This window comes from Nelusetta ayraudi, unplaced genomic scaffold (assembly GCF_046127955.1).
Source record: "Nelusetta ayraudi isolate G7.1 ecotype Tasmania unplaced genomic scaffold, CSIRO-AGI_Nayr_v1 ptg000034l, whole genome shotgun sequence".
Lineage (NCBI taxonomy): Eukaryota > Metazoa > Chordata > Actinopteri > Tetraodontiformes > Monacanthidae > Nelusetta > Nelusetta ayraudi.
Genome location: NW_027466084.1, coordinates 4,536,210 through 4,559,410, shown reverse-complemented (window position 1 = coordinate 4,559,410; position 23,201 = coordinate 4,536,210). Strand labels below are relative to the sequence as shown.

Here is a 23,201-nt window from a genome sequence, read left to right as displayed (position 1 = left end):
ATTAATGTAAAGTCATCAAAAGCAGTCAAACAAATTTTGCATTCAGTCGCTCGTATCTCTGAAATGCTTGTTGATTCGACTTTGTCATGGTCTGATCAAGCAGGTTTGGGATATGACCAAGAGGAAGTGAGGGGAGGAAGGAAAAGAGAAGGATTTAATGTTTGGGCTTTTAACTTTTCCTCAGAAAGGTAAACAAAATCTTGACTAATCCTTTGAACCGTAACTGTAGAACAACTGTAAAATAGTCAAATAAAAATAGAAATAATCAATTAATGATAATTACCAAAGGCTTCCTTGAATCAAATATAGCGTGGGAACAATAATTATTCATCTACCTCATCAGTTGAAGTCTATAAAAGAACGAAAAGCCCTTTAGAAAATGACTACTGGGAGAATTCAAAGCGATCCATTCTGTATGGCTGTCACATAACAGCATAAGGAAAAGGTGTGACTGTGTCGCTAATGCACCACAGTCTAATTCAGGAGTGGAGGGAAGAGAAAAAAGAGGGGCGATGAAAAAAAAAAAAAAAAAAGACACCGCATTTTCTTCTATCAACAGCGTGCTATAATTTATCTGGGGATGAAACATAAGCTGCCTTGCACCTTAGTTGCCATGGCAACTATCAAGTCAATAGTCGAGTTCTTCTGGTATCTGTCCCCGCGCTCATTTTTTGCTGAGCGTAAAGTCACTAGATCTACTGTGTGCTGCAAAGCTGTGAGACAATACGTCTGGAAGCCTGCAAGACACAAAATGTCTGTCTGGCCACCAGCTCAGACATATTAGATTTCCACAGACACACAGTACGAAGTTCACACTGTGTTTTGGTCGATTATTTATTTGGATTAGCGATTAATCTCACACTTACGAAAAGCCAGGTCATTTCTCTTTAAACATGATGCCACATTTGTAAGAAATGTGTACATGTGCAGTGACATGTTGGTGCTGGTACAGTGTGTGGGCTGGAGTCCTGAAGATTCTGCCAAAATCTTCTCTGACAATGACGTTAAGTCTTGTGAGGTGGCTCGGATGATTCAAGTCCGAGGAAACATGACGTATTTGAAAATGTAAAGGTCCAGTGAGTAAAATTGGCCTAATTGCCTAATTTATGATTTTTAATACTGCGAAAAGCTAAATTAATATAAGCGTATAGTCGTAGAACAATAAAAATCATTTGGTTTTCCTATGTATATATATATATATATATATATATATATATATATATATGTATATATATATATATATATATATATATATATATATATACATATATATATATACATATATATATATGTATACTGTATGTATATACATATATACATATATAATAGGCATATATATATACACACACACACACACACACACACACACACACACACACACACACACACACACACACATATATATACATATATATATATATACACTATATTACCAAAAGTATTTGCTCACCTGCCTTGACTCACATATGAACTTAAGTGCCATCCCATTCCTAACCCATAGGGTTCAATATGATGTCGGTCCACCTTTTGCAGCCATTAAGGCTTCAACTCTTCTGGGAAGGCTGTCTACAAGGTTGAGGAGTGTTTTTTATGGGAATGTTTGACCATTCTTCCCAAAGCGCATTGGTGAGGTCACACACTGATGTTGGTGGAGAAGGCCTGGCTCTTAGTCTCCGCTCTAATTCATCCCAAAGGTGTTCTATCTGGTTCAGGTCAGGACAAGTTCATCCACACCAGACTCTGTCATCCATGTCTTTATGGACCTTGCTTTGTGCACTGGTGCACAGTCATGTTGGAAGAGGAAGGGGCCCGCTCCAAACTGTTCCCACAAGGTCGGGAGCATGGAATTGTCCAAAATGTTTTGGTATCCTGAAGCATTCAAAGTTCCCTTCACTGGAACTAAGGGGCCAAGCCCGACTCCTGAAAAACAACCCCACACCATAATTCCTCCTCCACCAAATTTCACACTTGGCACAATGCAGTCCGAAATGTAGCGTTCTCCTGGCAACCTCCAAACCCAGACTCGTCCATCAGATTGCCTGATGGAAAAGTGTGATTCATCACTCCAGAGAACGCGTCTCCACTGCTCTAGAGTCCAGTGGCGGTGTGCTTTACACCACTGCATCCGGCGCTTCGCAATGCACTTGTTGACGTATGGCTTGGATGCAGCTGCTCTGCCATGGAAACCCATTCCGTGAAGCTCTCTGCGTACTGTACTTGGGCTGATCTGAAGGCCACATGAAGTTTGGAGCCCTGCAGCAGTTGACTGTGCAGAAAGTGGGCGACCTCTTTGCACAATGCGCCTGAGCATCCGCTGACCCCTCTCCCTCAGTTTACGTGGCCTACCACTTTGTGGCTGAGTTGCTGTTGTTCCCAAACTCTTCCATTTTCTTATAATAAAGCTGACAGTTGACTGTGGAATATTTAGGAGCGAGGAAATTTCACGAGTGGATTTGTTGCACAGGTGGCATCCTATGACAGTTCCACGCTGGAAGTCACTGAGCTACTGAGAGCGACCCATTCTTCCACAAATGTTTGTCAAAACAGTCTGCATGCCCAGGTGCTTGATTTTATACACATGTGGCCAGGCCAAGTGATTAGGACACCTGATTCTGATCATTTGGATGGGTGAGCAAATACTTTTGGTAATATAGTGTATATATACACACATGTATACATACATATATATATATATAAAATCCAGCTGCCTGACAGAGCGTTTCATATTTAGGGTGAACGCTGGCATCCTCAAATAAACCAACGAAGAAGAAGGTGGACAAGTATCCAGGTTTCAGTGCATAGTCCACTGTAGTTCACTGGCAAGCTCAGGAGAGGGAGGGAGAGTGGAAGAGTGCCGCAATCTAAAATGTATCCACTCGATGTCGCTATTTCTTCCTCAAAATCTTTCTTCATAAAAATCTCAAAATATTAAACACTTAACCTTGAACTTCACTGAAACACGAGGCTGACTACTGCGTAGGAAAAAAAAACCAAAAACATTCACAGCCAAAAAAACCTGGCGGCTTCTTCTCTTCACAACGGGAACCAACTTGGTCACACACTGCTGTGGGATGGCATGCGATTCTCTACCCAGCGTTTGTCGCAAGGCAGCAAACCTGGTTGAGTCGGTCACTCTGGCATGAACAGCTCAACCTGAAGCTGAACCTGCTCTGTGGGACTGAGTTTGGTCCCAGTTTGTGGTGATATGGAATAGCCACTGGTTGGAGAACCTCACCAACGTACCTTTACACACTGAGATTGCATGTTATGATGACAAACAGGTCCTCCCCCCCCCCCCCCCCAGTGATGGAGAGTCCTCCCTACATTAGTCTATCAGGCTATCATGGTGAAAAAAGCTGGGTGTTCCCTGCATGTTTTCCACACTTTGCATTTGGACTCATTGGTGAAAATGACATTTCTTCACCAATCAGGAGGAGCACCAGTAGCAAACAATCAAAGCAAAAAAAAAAAGTTTAGAATGTATCCAATGTGCTCGTCTCAAACAGATGCGGCACCATTTAAAATGGAATTTAACAGAGTTTCCAACTGTACCAAAAGAGAGAAACTATCTACCAAACTCAACAGCTTTACTCCTTGTGCTGTGTTCATACTGTATATCAGGCACTAGGAGGAATGAAACCCAATGGTGGTTTACAAGAAATTATTATGTGTAATGGATAGTTTGTTTAGTTAAAAGGGGAAGCAGATTTCCTTTTGATGGATTATACAACTTTTTTCCAAGTGCGACAGAAATAAAACCATTTTCACACTAGACTGCTTTGTGTCAGGAAGCCATGATGAAGGCAAGTGGGAGAGCTCGCTCTTTTAAAACTCGGCTGGTCTGCTGCCGTGTTTAATTACTATACTGGGAGCATAAGAACTCTCTTCTTCTTCTTCAGTGTCTCACTGGCTGGATCCATGAGAACACCTGCTTCATTCGGTAACAGAGAGGTAGAATTTACCCAAACAAATCAAACTGTTCAAAGGTAAAAAAAAATAAAAAATAAAAAATAATCTATCCTCTAAACGGTTGAATTCTTTCTGCACATGTGGCCACTGTCATCATTTTCCTTCAGTACACTTCAATGCAGACAGTTTCCTTCTACAGTTGGGTTTTCCTCGAGGTTTCTGCTCTTTCAGAAGCATTGGACCTGACCTTTAACTGACTAAGTCCCACTGACAACCAATAATTAACTAAGACTGCGACCTCCATATTTCACTTTTGAGCAAAATGTGCTCTGTCCTACCTTCTTGAGGCTGGAGCGGCTGCCCTGCATGTAGCTGCGATGCATCTCCAGAACCTTCTGTGGCCTGCTTCGCATCCAAGCGCTGAGCGTCTCAATAGGGGACCCATTCACGCTCCACTCAGTCACTCCAAACTGTCGCAGGTGGGCTCGCGCGTGGCTGGCCAGGGCCTTACGGTTCTCAAAGAAGAAGCCACACAGCTCGCAGCTGGGATCTTGTGTGGAGGATGGAAAAAAATGTGATTATTGTCGTTGAATGAGAATAATGATCAACTTTACAGATGAGAAACACTTATCGACGCCGATACCAGTATCAGGGATCGGTGCCGATACCGGGGTTGAGTACTTGTAAAATATGTGCCGATACCGCGACACCGATACCAGTTGTATATGTATGTATATGACAATGTTTTGTTAAATTTGTGTTTGTAATGCAATGAAAGTTGTTCTAGAAAAACACGCTGAGGAATGTTGTTCAAATAACACAACATCTGTTCATTTTCTTTTTTTTTTTAAATTAAATAAATAAATGGTAATTCTACAACAGTGTAATGGCCTTATTAAGTACTGTGCATAGGTATCGGTGAGCAGTACTCTACTGCTTCTGTAAAATCAAGTGGTATCACCGCATCCCTAGTTGAAAACAACTCACCGCGGTGTCCGTGCTTGTCCGGAGAGGCTTTTCTTTTGAAGGAGAAGTCATGCAGCTGAGGTGAGAAAGTCCTGGGCTGCTGACGCGGCGGCGGTGAGCGCTCACTCTCTCTGGAACGGGCCTCGTCAAACTGTTGTGGCCTTTTTCCCAGAGGGGAGATTCTGAAAAACTTCCCCGTAGGAGAAACAGCGTGTGCAGTCAGGGAACCCAGACACTGCTTGTGGAGCCTGGGCCCCGACTGGAGCAAACCCAGGGGGGGTTTGCAGAATTTGGAGGTCTGGTAGCCGGAGACGCCCCCGGGTTCCCCTGCGCTCTCCCACGACAGACTGCTGGGGTCCTGACTCGACTCCTTCTTCACCCCCTGGTCCGAGGAGGCCTCCAGCCCCCTCTTGTGCATCACCTCCCTCAGGGTGTCGATGGGGGAGCCGTTGACGGACCACTCGGTGATGCCCATCTGGCGCAGGTGGGAGCGGGCGTGGCTGGACAGACCTTTGCGGTTCTCAAAATACTCCCCGCAGAACTCGCAGCGGATGTCCCGCGTGGGTTCCGTTTCGTGGGCGATGGCTGCGGAACGACGGAAAGAAATGGATGTCATGTATAATTACTGTGAGACATTGCATTAGTGATGCACTAATGCAAGCAGCTATGTTTCAGCTAAAATCCTAGAGCCTAATGCGCTTTGGAGACAGCAGTGGTTCTCAACTGGTGGAGTTTTAGGAGCCACAATTTTTTTTTTTGTGGCCCAAATTTATTCCACAGCGCTCAGATGTATTCTACCAAAATTAAAACGCTAGCCCACTTTCTATCATGTCTAGCAAATAAATTATTATTATTATTATTATTATTATTATTATTATTATTATTATTATTGAATTGAATTGTGTTCCAGCAAAATGAATGGCCAACATTTTCTCTATAAAGTAAATATGTATATTTTAAAATCCCCTGCTTTAGAAATAAATAATAATAAAAAAAAATTAAAAAAGCTATGCGACACTTTTGGGTCGCGACCCGCCAGTTGAGATTAAACTGACTTACAGTCTGTTGGACAAAACGTGCCTAAACGTACCTACTGCCTATACATTATTTCAGGAAGAGACCTAGAGACCTATCAGAGCAGCCACATTAGTTGAGTTAATGTCAGTGATGAGAATGAAACGGATAACAGTTCTGACCCGCAAAAGCCAAAGAGTCCTCTTGCTGCTCTTGAGGCTTTCAGCGCAGCCAAACAGCTTCAATGTGATTATTGCACTATTGCATATTTTTCGTACACAATCACGCAAATGCGAAGAAAAGAAAGACTGATGTGATGGAGTGGCAGCTTTAAGAGGATCAACGCAAAGTTCAGTCTACACAGTTAGCATAGCGCTAGAATAAGCTAAATCAACGCATTGGACATTGGTTTGAACTTAGTTACTACTCGTGCTATTTGACTTAGTACCTGGTGAATATTACACAACCGACACAAGCAGCCCCACACAGTGGAACCGGCTGTGTGTCTGTGTCTCACTAATACCTTCAAACTCTTGACACATAAGACAGGGGAGGGTTTGCGACTGGGCCAGTGCCAGTGCTTGGTAATCATATGTATGAATGGAATGAGCAGGTAGTGTGAGGATGTCAAAGACTTGTATGCCCTAAAGCCAGCAGCTGTTAGCTGTTAGCTGTTAGCGTTGACCACTGCAAATAAAGCATTTAAATATATTTAATAATGACAATCGCAGACTTTGCTTAGCTCAGTGTTTTCCAACCACTGTGCCGTGGCACACTAGTGTACCGTGAAATAATGTCCAATTTTACTTAATTGGTCTTAAAAAAAAAAAAAATAAATAACATTCCATTGTGGCGTGACTGCGCTTTAAAAGGAATACAAGTTTATTTTACTCCGAGGATATAAGCTTTGTGTGGATCTAGACAGGTTCCACACAGATTTGAGTGAGCAACAATAAATGAAGAGATCATATTGTCATTATTCGGCTAAAAGGTGTCATCTTATAATATTTTTGGTTGGAGGTGTGCAATGTAAAAAATGGGCCGTGGCTCAAAAAAAGGTTGAAAAATACTGTTCTAGCGCATCTCTCTGTATGCCACCAAGAACCTGTTAGGAAGTGTCTGCATATGTTAATGGCTGATAATTGGTCGTCTTGCACTATTTGAAATAGCTGAAGCGGTCCTTGGGGACGAAAGCTACATTACCCAGGTTGAGGGGAAAGATGGTGTCAGCGTTGGTCCAGCTGATAGTGTCTCCTGCAAACCCATCAGCTCTCCCGACAGTCCCAGGCGCAGTCACCTCCAGCTGGGCCGGCTCGGGCTTCAGCTTCAGGATCAGCCCCCCGGAGGACGTCAGCGGAATAGAGTTTGACTTGGATCCGGCAGGCTGAGGAGGGGGAGGTGGAGGGCTGGAGGGGTGGACGAAGGCGAAGGGCGGACGACTGAGGAGGGCCGACGAGGGGGATGCGGAGGTGGGCAGTGGTGAGCGGGGGGGTCCCGGAGAGGACGGCGGTGGGCTTTTGAGGGGTTTGAGCGGCAGGGCGCAGGGCAGGCCGCGTCTGGTGATGACCTCCCTCAGGGTGTCGATGGGGGAGCCGTTGACGGACCACTCTGTGATGCCCATCTGGCGCAGGTGGGATCGGGCGTGGCTGGACAAACCTTTGCGGTTCTCGAAATACTCCCCGCAGAACTCGCAGCCAATCTCTTTTGGAGGCTCATCTGAGGGGGTTTTCAAAAGAAGCAAGGCGTCATTGTGGTGATATGGCAAGATTAATGATGCACAACCCAAATCCTGAGGCCACGGACTGGTAGCGGGCCGTGGGTCATTTCGTACCGGGCCGCATAGAAAGAACAAATAGCTTGTGTTGCTTCCGTTTCATTCATTATCTGAGTCTGAACAATGTTTTATTTTGAAAAATGAGCAGATTCTCTCCGTTACATCCATCTATGGCTCAACTCCTGGGACGCTCGTCAAAGCGCTCGTCTCTGTCACGTGATGCGTTACCACCAATATTAAACCCACGAGCTGGATGCAGTGGATGCAGTGAAATGTTTTCCTCATTTTGAAAGCGAAATGAGTGAACGCAAAGGTCTTTGGGAAGTTTCTTTGCAGAGGGGGGGAAAGGCCCGGTGAGGAGACCGGGGAAGAGCCCCCCAACTTCCAAGAGTGCTGCATTTAACAAGGATTTCAAAGGAGTCGTAGTTAATCTACAGATTTTATCTCGACAGGAGATTCACACACACACAAAGCCCACTCTGCACTACATGCAGCGGCCGGTGCAGGTGCAGAATCTGTCCGGGGCTACGGAATGTGTCCTGGGACCTACGGCAACTCTATTAGGTCAAACCACATCGCGGTAGACAGATAGATGAATTGAATCATGTAATGGATAGAATGAATTAACAATAGATAGATGGATAGATGGCTATTTATCTATGTATCGTTAGTTTTTTCCGTTTGTTCTTTCAACCGCGAGTAGTTTGTCGTAATAGACTTGCCGTATGTGACGTCATGTGCCATCGCCGGACCCCTACCAAACGACATCATCAAAAAAACTAACGGTAGTTAGATAGATAGTCATCTATCTATCTTTCTATTGTTTGTTCATTCTATCCATTATATATATATATATGTATAATATGATTATATCCATCTGTCTATCTACTTTTATATCTATTTATCTGACTGTGATATAGTTTGTCCTAATAGAGTTGCCGTAGGACCCCGGACAGATTCCGTAGCCCCGGACAGATTCTGTACCCACACCGGCTCTATAATAAGGCAATGAAGCCCTCAAAACTGCTTCTCCACTTGGAGACCAAACACCTGAATTAAAAGCCCAGCAGACCTTTAGAGGATTTTGAAAAAAAAGCAAAAAGAAAAAGAAAAAGCGTAAGTTACTCATGTTCAGTTGTTGTTGGGAGAATGTCTCTGTGTGGACGGCAGCCACACGGCATCCGTGTGTCAGATCTGAAATGTCTCCTCCTTGGGAAGTACCTACTTTGTACCGGTGTAAAGAGGACGCTGCTAATAAAGTTTCAAACGAGTACACAGTTTTCATTCCAGTCCCTGAAAGTATTGTCATGACACTGACGTTAAACCGGTCGGTCCGTGGCACAACTGCTGCTGTAAGGGGAAGGAAAAAAAACTCACTGTGAAGTGCCATGAGCTCCCCGCTGCTCAGGCGGAAGACCCTCATGGAAGAAGACTTGTGACGCTTGGGAGGCGGGCCGAAAGGAGATGAGGCGGCGGCGGAGGTAGCTTTGGATGCGGCCGTGGTGACTTTGTAGAGGAGGGAGGACGGGGAGGAGCGGGATGCCTTGGACAGGTTGAGCAAGGAGGGGGACGACTGCTGTTGCTGCAGCTGCTGCAGCTGGGGGCGACCATCGGCCTGCATCTCGCTGACTTTGTGCTTGAAGTCGTCGGTGCTGACCAGCTGGGCCAGGAGGTCGATGGGGGAGCCCTTGGATTCGGAATACTCCACCCCAAAGTGTCTCAGGTGGGCGCGGGCGTGACTGGAGAGACCCTTGCGAGTCTCGAACCAAGCGCCACACAGCTGGCAGACTATGTCCTTGTTGGGGTCCACCTCCAGTGCTGCATGGGCATAGAGAGGAGAGGAAAGTCATTCAAAGTTCCAGTGTGTTAAATTTGACCTGATTGATTTACCAATATGCTTTTTATATTGGTAAACGCTAATTATACAGCCCATAAATACATTAAGAAGAGTTTTTCCTGACCGAGAAGTTTTGTTTTACGAGTGTAAAACGAACCACCGCCTACCACAACAAGGCTTTTACAAGTAAAAGCTGAAACAAGAGGAGATGGGTGAGTTCAACGCCAGGAGCTCAAATTTGACCGAGTTAAATTTTGCCTGTACTTCAGAATGTCCGTCAGACAATTTGAAGGACTACTCCGTCAACTGGCTCCACGTTTGCAGAGGGAGAGAAGATTGCCAAAGTTTTGATGTGATGTCATCAACGTCCAACATCATTTTGATTGGTCAGAGGTGCAGCGTTGGCCTTTTCGCCTTGCAAAATTCGACACAAGAGCAAAAAAAATAAGACCAATAAGGGTCTTGCTCCCAGTTAGTTTGCACCACCATATTTCTAAGGAAGCCTGGTGTGGACAATCCAGCTGCCTGACAGCACATTTGGTATTCTGGGTGAACACTGGTGTCCTCAAATAAACCAACAAAGAAGAAGAAGGTTGGCGAAGGTATCCAGGGTTGGGTGCACAGGCCACCGTAGTTCACTGGCAAGCTTGGGAGAGGGAGGGGGAGTGAACGACGATGCAATCTAAAATGTAACCACTTGATGTCGCAGTTTCTTCTTCAAAATCTTCAAATATTACAGACTGGACCTTTAATTACAGTGAATCGTGCGGCAATGAACTCATATTGGATTAAGTACTTGTAAGAAGGTGGATGAGGTATCCAGGTTTGTATGTGGAAGCCACTGTAGTTCACTAACGAGCTCAGGAAGGGGAGGGGGAGTGAAAGAGCGTTGCAATCTGAAATGTAGCCACTTGATGTTACTGTTTCCTCTCAAAATTTCCAATTATTACACATTAAATTACACATTATATGTATATATATATATATATATATATATATATATATATATATATATATATATATATATGTATGTAAGAACCTTTCTAAGGGGTGGAAAATGACTTATTGTACTGCGAGTAAACACTTTTATTAATGTATTTATGGGCGGTATATTAAGCTTTCACCAATATAAAAATTATAAATCAAGTCAAATTGTACATACTGGACCTTTAACCTTTAATGACAACAATAAAATGTTTCACTTTATGAAGAAATCTTACTGAGGTTCAGAGGAGCATCGCTCGCCTGCGGCGCCCAAAGGGGTTTGGTGATGGTGACGGCGCCAGGGGCTTGGCTGTGGTTGGGGGTGGAACTTTTCACGAGCCCAGCCTTGTGCTCCTGGGAGCGCAGGGGGGAAGACACGGGCAGCAGAGATGATATGGGGGCCTTCCTCACTACCGAGAGAGGGGAACCCGGGTGAGGGGGCGTGGCCGCCGGAGAGGCACCGGGAGAGGACGACGGTGAGGGGAGAGCCAGGAGGGAGGGAGGCGTGGTGCTGGGCTTCCTGTCCACGTCCATGTCGTCTTCTAGATACTCATCTTTGAGAGAGAGCGGCGAGGGGGCGCTCTGGGCTCCACAGGGCTCCCCAAAAGGTGAGCTGGCTTTCCCGTCACACTTCAAGTGGCGGGCTGCAGAGAGAGACGAGGGGGCGAAAAAAAACAGGCAGAAATAAATAAAATAATATCAATACATAAATAGACAAATGATCAAGTCAAGTTGATCTGTGCATTGTTATCAAGGTAAAAACATAAGGGAGGACGTGAGGAGCGCCTCACTGCTGAGACTGTGGAGTTCAAAGTCAACTTCACTGTATTTGCTCATGTGCGAAATACAGGGGGGTTCCAGGGCCCGGGGGTCTTAATAGATTTAGCATTGTATATATTATTGTATCGTATAGATTATATTGTCACTCATGGTCACTAAAAAAAAGATCACCCTGTCTATTCAATTTTTTATTTTTTTGCCAAGCGGAGTTTGTGTGTTTGTGTGTGTGTGTGTGTGTGTGTTTGTGTGCGTGCTGTTATGTAGACTGTCGTGTCCATGAAATATTGTCAGGTTATTATAGGCCTCCTGTATGTTAAGGAAATTTAGATTGGTATTGAGTAACAATCAGGAGGATGGAGACCCCCCCCCACCCCACACCTGAGTATTGACGGGTATTTGGCACACTCCTCTTGAGTTCACCCAATGCCGAGGATGCATGAGCGCACTCGCTGTTCCTCCATCTCGAAGCAGAGCTACTCTCATGAAGTGGTGCAAGCTCACAGGGGGGGGGGGTCTCTCAGGACCAGCCTCCCTCCACAATGCACCGGGTCGGCTGCACTATTTCCCCACCGACCGCCGTAATGAGGTTCTGCTGTAGCAAATCCACTGCCCTGTCCCTGTCGACCACGGTGTCAGCAACGCCACATCCCTTGCTCGCTCTGTCTCACCCCTGGAGCCTGCTGCATCTCCCCCTGGGGGAGAGAAGTGGTCTGGGTCCACACTGCTCCTCAACACCGTCGTCCCCAGACTGGAGCTCACACCATCCAGAGCAGGACACTGCTGCTGCTGCTGCTGCTGCCTCTCATCCTCTTTCTCAGCCACCCCCTCCACCTCACCTAAAATATTTCAGATGATACCCTGTTTCAATTTGCAGCTAGGTTACCACATATCAAATTAGGACCAGATAATATTAAGTCAGTTACTATTAAATGTTTTTTTTTTTTTTGTTGTTGTTTTTTAAATTCTTACTATTTTACTAATTCTAACAAAAGTGAAAAGCATTTTTGAAAACCAACCAACACGTTTTCACGGAGACAAAAGACGATGAGCAAAGGCAAAGTCGATTCTTCTCAGTTTCTAATATGACACCATTGTTACGTGTATCTGGGGAGATGAGCGCGAACATACAGGAGTCTAATAATCTCTCCCCCCCCCCCCCCAAAAAAAAAGTGTAATAACTGCGAGGCTGCGTGCAACAAATATGGCAGCCCTCAGTTCGCCCGCAGTCAGACATTCCTGGGACAAAAGTGCCATTTTCTGCGACAAATCCGTAAATCAAAGAGAGACGCGCGGAGACAGACAATGCTTTTTGTCTGGGTGGGCGGCGCTGCGGCTGTCACTTCATCTCTTGACTGTCAAGGAGCGCCGACGTTAACACCTCCATGCGCCGCCGCGTTACGGCGAATTCCCCTAAAACAAGATTAGCCGACTATTGACTATTAGGAAAACAGAACCAAGTAGCAAAGCTGCTAACTGGACTGAGAATGAAAGCAAAGAGTATCGCTGAGCCCCGGGAGAGAGAGTGGAGAGAGAGAGAGAGAGAGAAAGGGAGAGAGACAGAGAGATTCCTTCATTTTTACTTGGTTGAGCCGAGTAAGTTGGAACAAAATGACAGACTAGAAGCAGCACTTTCACTTAAGTCTAGATGCCAGGCGTTGAAGGCTTGATTTCACACGGTTACAGGCACGCGTGCACGTCCAAAATAAATCAAAGCAAAGCAAAGTAAAATGGCGTGGATTTGGGCGACTGTAGGTAAAATGTAGTAACCCCGCAACACTGGTATCGTAAATAGTGCACGTTCAAATAAGACGTACAGTTAGGGGAAAAATATGTATATATAAACATAATTCTGTCCCGGGCATGGACCATAAGTGGGAAAACTGTCGCAACATTTAGAGCGACAATCATCGTCACACACGCGCGCGCGCACACACACACTGTGTCAGCGCGTGTGTGAAGCGGAAACACCCCGACATAACAACCACCGCGAGCTTTCTGACATGCGTGTCACGGGGCGACCCGCGCGCCTTTCCAACGGGAGATACTTTGCGTTCCGCGGCGGCTCTCTTTTGATCCCGGCCAAAACAACGTGGTGACAGCGCGGACGCGGCGTGAAGCTCGCGAGGGGTGGATGGAGGAAGGGGGCTTATGGGGTGCACGCGGTGCTACGGGACCGACGGTGCGCGCGGTACTCACCGGTCCGCAGCCGCAGTGCATCGGGACTCCTCGGCAGGTGGGGACAGACAGACTGACAGAGCGCCGCTTTTGTTTGGGTCTACGGGGAGGTAGAAGCAGCCATCTTGCCCCCCCCAAACCCACCCCCACCCCCGCTGCCCCCCCACTATGCACCTCTCAGCTCAGCTCAGCCAAGGCGTGACCAATCGAGTGGCGGAGGAGGAAAAGGTGGGAATGAGTGCACCGACTGCCCCATCAGACCACGGGCATCCATCGGAGAGGAGGGTGGGGGGGACTCTACTCTCTCTAGATCTCAAACACGCGCACGCGCGCGACAGACCCCCCCCAACAGCCAGCCACCCATCCACAATCAAAGCATCGCGTGTGTGTTTGTATGTGTGCGCGCGCGCGCACGCCGTGCAACAAAACAGTAGATGCGTCTTCTCTCTCTCTCTCTTATTTTTGTATTTCCAAAGTAAAAGACCAGAGTCTGTAAAAGTTTCCAAGGACATACTTGCACTCGCCAGCCAGTCACACGCAGTCACTGAAGCGTGCGCGGATATAACAGTCTATCAGCGACGTGCACGTACCTTCACACTTCTGTTTGACACAGTGGTCGATGCTGTGCTTGGGGGAGTGAGGGGAGGGTGGTGCACCTGGAGCCCACATCTGACACGGCTCCCCTTCCAGCTTCACCCCAACAACCTCTTTCACCTTCCTCTCAAGTTCACTCTCTTTTTTTTCCTCCTCATCCTCCTCCTCCTCCCCATCCCCCTCTTCTTCTCCCTCCTCCTCCACTGAGGAGCCAGGGCTTCGAGGTGGTGCTGTGGGGAGCTGGAGGTCGGGCCTGCTGGAGAACAGCTCCCTCAGAATATGGATGGGTGAGATGGTTATGTCCCAGTTGGTGATGCCAAAGTCGCGCAGGTGGGCGCGGGCGTGGCTGGACAGTCCGGCCCGGGTGTCGAAGCCAGCGCTGCAGAACTCGCAGTGCATGACGCTGAACGTGCCCGGGTCAAAGTTGGCCACTGTCGAGGAAGATAAGCAATGGATGGATAAATAAACATGTGACGGATATCCCTCTCTCTCTCCCTCTCTGAACCTATAGTCAAGACCAGTGTGCGAAATACCCATCAATATTCTGTTGGGAGGGTACCAGGGGCCCCCCCGTCCTCCTGATTGTTAATACCAATCTAAATTTCCTCAACATGTAGGAGTCCTATTTTTTTTAAATGGGTGATCTTAAAGACATTTTAGTCACCAGTGACAGTGACAACTTTATATATATATATATATATATATACATATATCAGACCCCCTTAAAAGTTTGCTTTGAGGCTTTCAGGGGGTTATATGGGTTAATCATGGGGGTCTGACCCCTCCATACCCCCTTTATTTCGCACACTAGTCAAGACTCCTTTGACCAAGACACTACCAAGCTACCCCTGGGATCCAATATGGTGGTGGCCCAATTCATTTCAATGCAGCTGCTCACCCAGAAATAGTTTTTGACTTTTGCAGTATGTGGCCCCACAGAGCACATAGCACTTCACACCGTGCAACTGGAACTCCCATGATACATCAGGACACATCAGCCAACGAGAAGGAGCCAAGACACAGCAGCAACACACAACGTCAGGACGTCACGCTGGGAATGTAAAACTCTTTCCTGGTCATTTTCTGGCCCTCATATTTTTTTTGAAAGACAAGGACTGAAAAACCTACAGTAGAAAGATTTACGTTATGTACTGTGTTTCAGGTCAAAGGTTGTCCTATCAGCTGTTTCAGAGGCGTTCTAATGGGAAAAAAAATGCTTGAAGGCCCAATGGGATTTTCTTTGCAGCAGTATCTCAAGTGGCCACTGTAAAAACTTGCCAGTCCAGTATCCAGCTCTTATTATACATCCACAGAGCCTACCAAGACCTGGGGTATCAATACTAAGGCAAGACCGAGACAGACTAGGTTGAGACAAGATTGAGTGAAGACCGAGCGGGACATGCAAAGGACTGCATTTGTGGTGTCTCGGTTTTCTTGTGCTTTTATTTTGTGTATACACGTTCTGTTTTTCTGTGGTTCCTTTCAACTTGGTTTTGCTTTTCCGAAGACTCACCCTTTCCCCGTAGCGCTAGAGGAGGATTACATCTTACCTGTCCCTGATCAGCAATCAACCGCCACCTCAAGAAGGCTGCAGAGACTCTCTTCAGCGCTAGAGTTTACTGCTTGATTACTGTGGTGCAGAGTCCCTAGACTCCTCGTCCTACCCGTCTTGTAGGTCTTTCAACACCTGTGATTCACGTGTTCTTGTTCTTGATCTGTTCCAGTGCCTCCTCACCACCCTCACAGCCTGCCTCACTCTCTGCCACGCTGGATCTGTGGACTCAAAATAAATGATCCCCCCACCCCCTCTAACGCCCCTGCATCTGGGTCCTCCTTACGCTCCACTGTGACTGAAAACTCTGGCCAACATGGACCCAGACAATCCGGACCCCCTTCGGACAGCCCTTTCCCACCAGGGAATCAAATTTAGGCAGCATGAAAACATTTTGCAGGGGGTAATGGAATCACTGCAAGACCTCACCTCTCAAGTCTCTAACCTCTTAGTCCAGCTTTGAGTCCCCAATCACTCTGTCTCCTCAGACCATCCCTCTGTGAGTACTGCACTGTTATCCCTTCCTCCATTCCCACTGATAGAGCCCTCTGTTCCTTACCCTGAACCCTATTCAGGAGAGATAGAGGGCACACACTGTTTTGTTCTTCACTGCTCTCTAGTGTTTGACCAAGACCAATAGCTATCCCACTGACAGGTCTATAACAGCATATGCATTAAATCTGTTAAGAGGTAGGGCAGCTAAATAGTCCACAGCTCTCTGGAAACAGGGAGCTCCCACTTTGGCCACATTCACTAGTTTCTCTTCTGAAATTTGCCATGTGTTTGACCACCCCGTCTGGGTCAGGAAGCCGCTAAGTAACTTTTTTCCCTCACTCATCGGTTACTGATTTCTTAAAATGGGATTTTCTTAGGAGCTTGTACAATGAGATTAAAGATGAGTTAGCATCTAGGGATGAGTCAGACTCTCTTGACTTGCTAATGTACCTTTACATTTGCATAGATAATCAGTTGAGGGAAAGACGAAAAGAGAGAGATCAGGACTATCAAGAGCTGTAGTCTGGTTCACCAGGGGGAAAGGGTGCACAGTTGAGCACACAACATTAGTCCCTAGCTCTCCTACTCGCTTCACTTTGTCCGCCTGCATTCTCAGGGGAAGAGACTCTTTTCCACTATAGATCCTGATTGACTCTGATGATTATGACAGCTTTATCCATGAGGACCCCGCCACTCAGTCAACATCCCACTTGAACCCCTAGATAGCCCTAATGACATCACTGTGCTTGATGGAAGACTCACATCCCAAGTTAAGGTTCACACAGTTCTCCTACTCCATTATTACTGGAAACCACAGGGAAGAGATACAACTCTTTGTCATCCCCTCCCCACATTCTCCTGTTGTCCTTGGTCTCCCATGGTTCAAGCAACGTAAACCGCACACTGATTGGAGAAATACATCCATCACTAATTGGAGCATCCACTGTCACTCTCACTGTCTCCGTTCAGCTAACCCATCCTCACCTCATCTCCAAGTGCTACCTCCTCAGATAGACCTCTCTGCTGTGTATGAGTATTTCGATCTGGTTCTTAAAGGCGCAGCACCTCCTACTGGCCTCACGTCCATGAGCCCCTTCTTCTGTTGGTCCTCAGAATTTGAGTCAGCATTTGGTCACCTCAAGCAACTCTTCACTATGGCCCCTGTTCTCAGACATCCAGACCCCCCCCCCCCCTTCAGTTTGTGGTTGAAAGCAGTGCTTTCACAGAGAGACCCTCTTTCCAACAAATTTTTCCCTCGCAGTCTGTCTTCCTCTGAGAGGAACTACAACATGGGAAACAGAGAGTTGCTGGCCCACTCCTCTAGACTTACCTGCCACCGTGGTTTTCAGCGCATCCTATAGTTTCTACCGCAAAGTTTCTAATGGCCTGGCATGACTAAAGACACCCGCAAGTTTGTTTCAGTGTGCTCCATCTGTGCCCGTGGGAAGTCCTTCCATCAGCCTTCTGCTGGGTTGTTGCGTCCGTTGTTCATCCCTCATTGCCCCTGGTCTCATATATCTCTGGACTTCGTCTCTGGCCTTATACCCTTGAAGGTAACATTGTCATACTTAAAATCATTGATTGTTTCTCAAAGTCTGTCCACGACGTGTCTCTACCGAAGTTACCCTCTGCTCCGGAAACTGCCCACCTACTCATCGGTCACGTTTTCAGACTACACGGTATCCCACAAGACATTTTAGAGGACCTCAGCTTGCATCACAGGTTTGCAGGGAATTCTGTAAGTCAGTGGGTTCAACCGCTCTTCGTTGTTTCACTGTTCACCACCCTGTTTCCTGGAGTACCCCGCATTTCATGCATTGAGTCTGCGCACAACTCACCCACCTGTTCATCCACTGGCATGTCTCACTTCATGTGTCTCAGCTACCAACCCCCTCTTTTTTCCCGAGCAAGTGGAGGCAGTGGCTTGCTGATGCTCACCGTTCCCCTTTATCGCGTATCGCCCTGGACAGATGGTTTCGCTTTCTTCCTGTGATCTTCCGCTGGAGCTCGAATCATGTATGCTGTCTCCCCACTAGGTTGGCCATTTTAAAATCCTCAAGATTGGCCATTTTAAAATCCTCAAGATCCTCAACACCACTGCCGTCAAGCTACAGCTCCCAAAGTCTATGAAGATTCGTCCCACCTTCCCTATATTCCTCCTGAAACCTGTCAGCTCGAGTGAGTTGAGCCGACTGTCGACCCACAACTCTCCCAGATCAATGACAACTACCCTGCCTTCACAGTTTCCAGGATTCTGGATGTTTGCCCCAGAAAGCGTGGATTCCAGTTTGTCATGGATTGGGAGGGTTACAATCCCGCGGAACAGTCCTGGATCCCGCGGGGGCTCGCTTTAGATGACTCACTCATCACTCTTCCAGTGCCTCCTCACTGACCTCACAGCCAGCCTCACTCACTGCTTCTTTGGACTTCTTCCCTTATTCCATGGACCCGTGGACTGCCCCTTTTTGTCAAAATAAATTACTTCCCACCGCTGGCGCTTCCGCGTCTGGGTCCTCCGTATGCTCCACCATAAAAGTCTTGTTTGTTCAAGGTGAACGTGTATTCAACAAAAGAAGAAGGGTACATAATAATATTTGTCAAGCTGTCAAACCAACACTGGGATCTACATTGTACACACACACATTGAGTTTAAGAATAATCAGAGTTCCAAGAGGATTACTTCAAAAATGAGGGAAAATTTCATCAAATGATCTCTTTTTAATCACCGTGCAATGTCATGTTTATTATGTTTATCATGTGTTATCATTCTAATATTCATCTGTATGTACTGTTTGCATCACAACAGCTGGGTGCATTTTCTTGGAAATTAAATGAAAACCGTAAGTGATGAAGACCACTTACAAACGTATACATTGTCTTCCTGGTTCTCTTGAGCATGAGTCATCATGTTCCACCTGCTGTACCAGTCAAAGCACTCCGTTCCGACTCTTTTTAGATGTCAGAATTTCAACTCTAATGATATATTTTCAAATCTTATGTTGCTTAACTTTGCAAAAAACAAAACAGGAATTACAACATGTACCAGAGGGAAAATCTAGGGGGCAAGTCTGATTAATTGTATCGTACTGTACTTCTTGTTCTGTACTTACTGTACTTGAGTTTTCCATGAATCTATTAATTCTACCTAATTAATTCTCCTCAGAGTGAATGTGGTCACTGATCATGGCCGACATTTTGATTCACACTTATTGAAGTGACTGTTTGTCAAGCACAGCCATTTTGGCACCTTTGTGGCATTTTTAATTATATACAATAGGCAAGAATGAGTTGAAAAGCCTCTCTACATGCTGGTATTCTGGTACAATGGTATATACCCTCTGTAATTTCATTGAAAATGTGTCATCTGACACAACTATGGCTTACTGCTCATGAGTGAAATAAAAAACTTTTGTATTAAGATTTTAGAGTATGACATAAGATAAACAAATTTCTTCACACTTATATATTAATGATCAGCATCAGTGTATATCACTGCTGTGGCACTGTGAAGTAGTGTGCATTGCTGAGTGTGATGTCTCTTTTCCCTCTTCTTGAGAGTTTGAGAGTTTGTTGTGGTCAGGTTAGTTAGCTAGCCAGTCAAGCCCAGAAATACTCAACCAACTAGTTTCATCTAGTTTTTGGCACTGTGGACAGGTGCCAGCCACCAAGTCTTGCAATTAGCCTTCCCAAAGAGCCTGCCAGCTGATGAAAAGATGTCAACAAACCATTCCCCCACTATCCCCTGTTGACTGTATCGACTCTGGACTTCATTAACATGAACTACACATAGTGGAAACTTCACACAAGACCCTTTCAAGCAACTTTGATTCTGGCTTTCCTCCAGACTCTCAAAATGAAATACAAAAGTTATTTTCATTTGAAAATAAAACTTTGGATCAGAGTACCCAAGAGTGTCCTCAGCCACGGTAAGTTCCTCTAATGCCACCCATCAGTGTGCAAAATATCCATCAATTTTTGGGGGCTAGGGAGCCTCCATCCTCCTAATCAATACCAATCTAAATTTTCTTAAAATGCAGAAGGCCTATAATAACCTGACAATATTACACACACACACACACACACACACACACACACACACACACACACAAGCTCCGCTTGGCAAAATATTTTAATATTGTGAATAATATACATATATAATTTTAGTGATCATTACTGACAATAATCTAGATTTTTTTTTTCTTTATTCGATTTTTGAAAAAATATGACCCCTCCCCCCCCGCCTTAAATTTTGCTTTGATGTTTTCAGGGAGTCTCATGTGTTAACGGTGGGGGGTCTGACCCCCCCACTCCGGACCTCCTTGTATTTCACACACTACTGCCCATGGTTCCTGGGTAGCGTGACACGCAGGGCCTGATTTACTAAGGTCCAAAACAAGGGGGCGCTAAACTGCTTGTGCCCGCTTCTGGAGTGCACGTCTTGTTGGTTTGCGTTGTTTGCAAAGATTGCATCTGCCAGAGAGAATTATGCGACAGTAGAGTGACTACAGAAGTGAGACGATTGCAGCCATGCAACTGGAACCAGGACAGTGCAGTGCTGTGTCTGGAATGACAATAGGCATCACTGGCAAGAGGGAATAGAACCCCTAATTAAGGGGGAAAAGAATCCGACAGGTTTAATTGTGCGAAATACACATGTACATATATATGGAGTGATGCGTGTGGGCAGTCACACGGACACACGCACGTGCGCGCACACAGACACACACACTTTGACAAACATTTTTTCGATTGTCAAGGTGTTTTTCTTTTCTTTTTTTCAGTACTCTGTGACGAAAAAATAAGAAACAATCCAACTGTCAAGGGGCTCCTGACAGGAGGCTTCGAATCTTAGCGCTCGGGTCTGCAACCTGGTCGGCATCGCCACCGTTTTTTGCCTTTCAAAACTGCTAAATAGAAGTACAAAAACAACAGCCACAATCAGTAATCACAGTGGAGCGGCTGTGTAATCTATTTTTACATCCTCTCCCGCCCAATATTTAGTGCATTCTGTCAGAAATGCCTGGAACTCCTGTACATAGTAATCAAGCCGAATGCGCCTAATGGACATGTGTGTGTTCCTTTGCCTGTGTGACAATGGCAACCCTCATTTGTGTCCATTTTTTTTCCACGTGCAAAACCTTTAGTGAATCAAGCCCAACAACACAACACAAGTCAATTCCAGGACATCGGGCTGCTCCCAAGCCCTTGAATCAGCTTTGCTGAACAATCCTCTCAAGGCCGTGGTCATTCCAGCTGCCCGTGCACCTTTTTCCCACCACACTTCTCCACCCACTTCTTCTGCTCTCAGTTGACTTACCGTGAAGATTTTTTTTTAATGTAGAACCCTGCAAACAGCCGCACCTTCTGGCCCTGACTTTTTGTGGCTTATCTACTTTCCCAGTGAATGAACTGCTAAGCCAAGCCAGCAGTTTGGCCACATTATGATTAAGGCTGTTCTTCGAGCTGTGTGCATGAAATTTCTGGAATTTACCCCTTAAGACAAAAATAGGGATGCACCAATACCACTTTCTTATACCTTATACCTTGCTCTGGGGGCCCAGATGGTTTTTCTCTGATTGTACAAAGCGCTTTGACACGTCTTTGGATGTGATTTAGCGCTGTCCAAATAAAGTTGACTGATTGATTGATTGATGATAGAATGAGTAGAGTCGGAGTACTGGCTTTTCAGTACTCACCGATACCAGGTACTTAATAAGTTCATTACACATTATAGAATTACTTAGATTTTCCTTTGTTTTCCACAGATGTTCCGTCATTTGAACAACAATCCTCAACATGTTTTTCAAGAACAAGTTTCACTGCAGTACAAACACAAATTTAACAAAATTGTTATGTAAATACATATACAACTGGTATTGGTGTCGTGGTCTTGGCACGTATTATAGGAGTACAAGTAGGGTACTCAACCCTGTTACCAGTCCTGATACACAATACTGGTATCGGTATTGCTGCATCCCTAGACAAAATCCTCCTGAATTTTCTTTTATTTCAGGACAATGGAATCATTTCAACATGTATTGATATCTTTTGAAATACAAATTGAATTTGAAAGAAAAGTGTGTACTAAATCCAGTGGGGGATGAATGCTTTTGGTTTTGAGATGCCTCTGTATGTTACAGCAAGTAGTGAACATACAGATGAGGCAGACGGATTTGAACTATCGTGAGAAGTGTGCGAAAAAGCAATATAAAATTTAGATATGGAATTTATGTTCCTGGTAGGCGCTTGTGTGTCTCTACTGACAGAGCACACACACCTTCGTCTCTCGGCAAAACATTCACGGTGCTCAGCACTTGTGTGCGGGTGCTTGGATACCAAAGTACCCACAGAACTGAAGCCTGTGACAAGAACCACTTCTTTTAATCTTCAATCATAATAATTCCCTCATTCATTTAATTTTACTTTCTTCCTGTTTCAAATTGTGTTGGTATAATAATAATAATAATAATAATAATAATAATAATAATAATAATAATAATAATAATAATAAAATATAATAATATTTTTTTTTCAGCATTATTATCATTATTAACTGCTAAATTGAGAAAAACAATGCAAATAGACGCTGACCTTTTTTCTTCTTCTTCTGATAGGAGAACTTCCTCTCAATTTCATTGACTTCCTTCGGAGAGATGAAGTGACGCACGTTGTAGCTGACGCCGACTCGGTTCAGGTGGCCTCTCACGTGATTCGCCAGCCCAATGCCGTTGTGAAATCGATCGGGGCAATAGGGGCACTTCTTCTCCATGCTCTTGAATGCCTCCACGTCATCCTCCGCGTTCTCGACGTCTCCGTCCAAGAGGCTCTCTGTCAGGAAGTGCCGCAGGTTCTCTTCGTCGGTGTCATCATCGTCGTCGCCGTCAATTTCCCCCGGAGACGCCGCACTCCTGCTCCTACTCCTTAAAAAGAAAACCTTGCGATCCTTCTCCGCACTTGTGGGCTTGTCTTGGTTGTCCACAGTCTTTTTAGGGGTTAACAATGATTTAGTGGTCTCCTCTGCTGGCCAGCCATCTGAATAGAAAAAAAAAAAAAAACTGGTAAAGACCTGTTTAAAAATATCTCAATTCTTCTAGATGCTTGTACAGAAAAACCAACAGTTC

At 45.5% G+C, this 23,201-nt stretch overlaps 1 protein-coding gene across 4 annotated transcripts in view; it reads right to left on the bottom strand.

Annotated features, from left to right (window-relative positions):
* The window catches only part of wizb (WIZ zinc finger b), a 34,403-nt gene that overhangs the window by 3,147 nt on the left and 8,055 nt on the right, over nt 1–23,201 (bottom strand). For 2 of the 4 annotated variants that reach the window (XM_076032587.1, XM_076032588.1), the window contains exons 7-14: nt 22,672–23,112; nt 14,030–14,464; nt 11,933–12,100; nt 10,721–11,128; nt 9,041–9,481; nt 7,093–7,605; nt 4,897–5,460; nt 4,248–4,459 (exon numbers count right to left, since the gene is read on the bottom strand). In XM_076032587.1, the coding sequence (XP_075888702.1) occupies nt 4,248–4,459; nt 4,897–5,460; nt 7,093–7,605; nt 9,041–9,481; nt 10,721–11,128; nt 11,933–12,100; nt 14,030–14,464; nt 22,672–23,112 (3,182 nt within the window). The remainder of the gene's footprint in view (nt 1–4,247; nt 4,460–4,896; nt 5,461–7,092; nt 7,606–9,040; nt 9,482–10,720; nt 11,129–11,932; nt 12,101–14,029; nt 14,465–22,671; nt 23,113–23,201) is intronic. The other 2 variants (XM_076032589.1, XM_076032590.1) reach the window with 2 other exon arrangements.